This window comes from Myotis lucifugus, unplaced genomic scaffold (assembly GCF_000147115.1).
Source record: "Myotis lucifugus unplaced genomic scaffold, Myoluc2.0 scaffold_8, whole genome shotgun sequence".
Classification (NCBI taxonomy): Eukaryota; Metazoa; Chordata; class Mammalia; order Chiroptera; family Vespertilionidae; genus Myotis; species Myotis lucifugus.
In genome coordinates, this window is record NW_005871056.1 from 6,804,056 (window position 1) to 6,808,075 (window position 4,020).

General features: G+C 51.8%; 1 protein-coding gene across 1 annotated transcript in view; it reads left to right on the forward strand.

Moving 5' to 3' along the window:
• The first annotated feature begins 457 nt into the window (after nucleotides 1-457).
• Nucleotides 458-4,020, forward strand: part of EPHB1 (EPH receptor B1) — a 277,930-nt gene continuing 274,367 nt past the window's right edge. Inside the window, exon 1 of the mRNA XM_023749311.1 lies at nucleotides 458-517. Coding sequence (XP_023605079.1) covers nucleotides 461-517 — 57 coding nt within the window. The 5' untranslated portion in view covers nucleotides 458-460. The remainder of the gene's footprint in view (nucleotides 518-4,020) is intronic.

Sequence of the window (4,020 nt, forward strand, 5' to 3'; positions counted from 1 at the left end):
ACCTAAGGGTGTCAACACGGATGCCTGAAGGGGAGGCAGAGGAGAGGAGGGCAGGATGGACAGGTGCGGTTGAGGAGCAGCCCAGTGGGGAAGAAGAGTGCAGAAAGAGGTGGCTACTGGGCCTGCATGGCCCTGGAAGAGCCTCTAGGGAAAGTATTGATGGAAGAAGCCGTGTCTTAGGTATAAAGTGGTGGGTGGATAGATGACTTCATCCCACATGGGTGGGTTGAGGTCATTGGGGGCGAGAGCTGCGGACCTGGCATCGGAGACCGGAGGCCTGCCCAGCTCTGTACTGAGCTGCATGGTCCTGGCAGACCTCTCCCCTTCTCTGCTTCACAGAGGCGCCCACGGCTCCTGGCACCGACATTCTGCTCATGAGTAACTTCATGGACACAAAGGCCACTGCCCAGCGATCCTTCCGACTGACCAGATCTTCTCTTTTTGATCCACAGAAACGTTAATGGACACCAGGACGGCTACCGCAGAGCTGGGCTGGACAGCCAATCCCACATCTGGGGTGAGTGTCAGACCCTCCATCCTTCAGTCCTCTGGTAGTCCTGGGCCTGTAGGATGGCTGGGCGGGGGGGAGGTGGGGGGTGGAGGTGGAAGCAGCACCTGCCTAAAGTAGTACCTTTGTGGGGTGGAATGTAGGTGTGAATGGCTGTGTCCACTGCCCCCCACAGAGAGACAAACCAGGACTCTCAGGGTGACCATCTCTTAACAAAATGACAAAGTCCTTCAGGGAGCTGGCTCCTAGGTGGCTGGGCCATGCCTGTGTGGGAATGGTGGCAGTGGCTGCCAGTGATCTGGGGCAGATCAGAGCTCTGAGATGCCCATGGGGCTGCCAGGAGGGTAAGGGCCTGAGGAGGAGCTGGTGTTAAGAAAGGCCGTGCTCTCTTCGCCTGGAGCTTGCCTTAGAGAGATGCTCTTCATTCATTAGCTCAGTGTTCATGCGCCTGGCCAGACCCCTTAGCTACAAAACTGGACCATCCTTGAGGAGATCATGGCCTCCTGGGGGACCACCAAGTTCACAAAGAAGCTGAAGTACGTCTCTTATTTGTGGCAGTAGAGAGATTAACTGGCAGGTGAGGGCACAGAGCTGGGAGTGAGAGACTTCGGAGGGAGACAAGGAGCCTTTACGAGCTGGGTCTTAGAGAATGAGCCTGATCGGTGGTGAACAGGCCATCTGCGGAGTAGGAGGAATAGTTGGTCAAAGGGATGGAGTCATGAGAAGACAGGAGAGAAGAGTCTGCTCATCTCGGGCATGGCAGGGTGTCGCCAGTTCTGAGCTGGACCAGGTGTAGGTTGGAAGGTGGCAGGTAGAACAGGGCCGTGACGGCCACTGGATTTATCCTGTAGGCAATGACGAGATCCTGGGCAGGAGAACAAAATAGTCACACTCGCTGATAAGATTGGGAGAACAGTTGAGATAAAAGCATTTAAGAGACTCTTTCAGCTGTCTTGCCTGGGTCAGAGGAGTCTAAATTAGAACGGTACTCAGAGGGCAGGTCGAGTGAAGCTAAGGAGGAAACATTGGCAGCGTTTGGCAATGGATGGACTGTCAGGGGAGAGGGAGGAGTTGGAGATGAAGTGCCAGTGCCTGGCCTGGGGGACTGACTAGCTGCAGGGCTTCATCACAAAGGGAGAGGATGGAGGGGTGAGTGAGCTCTTCATCCCAGCGAAGGGGTGAACCGGCTGCGGCAGGGTGGCCTAGCTTTGACATCTGTCCTGAACCTCCTGTCTCTTTCCCTGTCTTTGGTAACCTCTGCTCAGGGCCAAGAATTGCTTTGTACCTCGTGATGCACATCCTGTCCCAACAGGACCAGTTCTGCTGTAGGGACAATTCTAACTGGGCCATTCAGGTAGCAGGGCAGTCCTGACCTCACCTGTGCATACTCCCCGGGCTCTTGCCTTTCCTGGGTCCCGGTCCCCAGAATTTAGAGAAACACACTGCGCCAGGTGCAAGCATCATGCCTTGGGGTGGGAGGACAAGGACTAGGATGAGCTGGGTGGGGCGGGGCAGGGGAAATCCTGCTGGGAACACTGGCTAAGGAGGGAGCCCTTCCCATTTCTACTGGGGACTTTATGCAAAGCTGATGAAGTGGCAACTTTTCAGGTTGCCTGGGTATTAAGAACTTGCCACTCTGACAAATTATTTTATTGTTTGAAGGTTTGTATGTTTTCACAAGGCATTGGCATGATTTATGGTTATTAATTTACCCCTTGATTTAAAGAAGACACACCACCTGTCTTCTTTAAACTTCTGATCTCCCTTCCCAAGAAAGATTGTCCTTTAGAAAACATTCAAAGTCAAGCAATGCCCTTTAGAGACAGCAGCTGGCTGAACTGTTCTCTGCTTGCTCTCCTCCCCCCCACCACCTCCCACCCCCGCTGGTTAGCAGTCACTGCTCAGCTGCAGATCCCTGAGGTCCTCCCTTTTCTCTCAGGGACATATATGTGTGTGTACATATATGGGTTTGTGTATATGTATATGTGTGTGTATGTATGTATGTGTACTAGTATATGGTGTGTGCACATATGGGTGTGTATATATCTTTATATGTGTAAGTGTATATGTATATGTATATGTGTGTCTGTTTATGTATATGTGTGTGTGTGTGAAGTTAAATGAGCTGATTTTATGGTATGCCTCTGTAGGCAGTTCGTAGAGTTCTAGAAATATCTTAAATGATGGGAAGGTATTGGACTAAGTGGAGAACTTCCAGGGGAGGTTCCACTGTGAAGGGAATATCCCATTTGAATGTCGGTGTTTGGTATATTAACTTTCAACACAGAAATGTGCCCATGGAAGCAGGCACACTGAGGCCTTATGGGATAGCCACCATAACATTGTTGTTATGGCTATCCTAACATAGCCAATCATAACATTGTTATGGTGGCTATCATAACATAGCCAATCATAACATTGCCGAGCAGCTTCAGAGCCTTTTTGGCATATAGTGAGCAGCAGGAGAGGCAGGCTTCCATTCCAAACCCTCTCCCTGTCTCCCTCTGTTCTCCTGGACAGCTGCCTTCGATTCTGTGAATACACCAGTGGCTCCCAAGTGTGTGTCTCTGACCCAGGCTCATGTATCCAACTGCCGCATCTCTCACTGGATGCTCACAGGCATGTCACCCTCAACATGGCCCAAGCAGAATTCACCTTCCTCTCCTTCCCCGCTTTCCCCCCACGTGGGCTCCATCTGAGTGCATTGTAAAGGCCAGAAACTGGAGCCACTCTTGACTTCTCCTTCATCATCTTCAGGCCTCATCTCACTCAGGCCATCCTCAGGAATGCCTTTGCTGCACCCCTGACCACATTGGTTCTCCCATCATAGGCCCTCTGCATAGCACCTTTCACAGTTGCTACTTCACATCTCTATGTGTTAGTATTGGACTCATTTCTTTCCTATCCCCCCACACCTCTTACCCCCCGCCCCTCGGCCAGCTATGCTGTAACCTCCAAGGTGTCCAGGACTCTTCCTGTTTGTTCACCGTTGGAAACTGGCACCTAGTTCACTACCTGACAATGTATATTTGTTGAAAGTTTCTGACTTGGCCAAGTGGGGTGCTGATGGTGCCATTCTTGAAGATGGGGAATCTACGAAGAGGAACACGCTTCGGTGGGAAAAGGCTGAGTTCAGTATTGGACCTGTTGAGTTTGAGGTGACTTTGGGGCACCCACAGAGAGGAGTGCTGTCACATCTGACTCACGGGCAATGGGGTTAGAAGGCAGCCCCACAACAAAGGGAGGAGGACCTGTGACTGCACTCTCCCAGGGAGAGTGGATGGAGGGAGAACAGGTGACAGCTTTGGATGGATAGTCTGCATTGAAGTGTCACATAGAGCAAGAGGAGCCTGAAAGGGGGACTAAGAAGGTATGGCCCAGAGGCAGGAGAAAACCAAGAGGTGGGCCCTCATAGAAGCCAAGGGAAAGAGTGTCAAAGAGGAAGAGGGGACAGAAGAGGAAAATGCTGTTGGCGCTAAATGTCTCCACTGGGCTTGGTCCAGAAAGAGGCA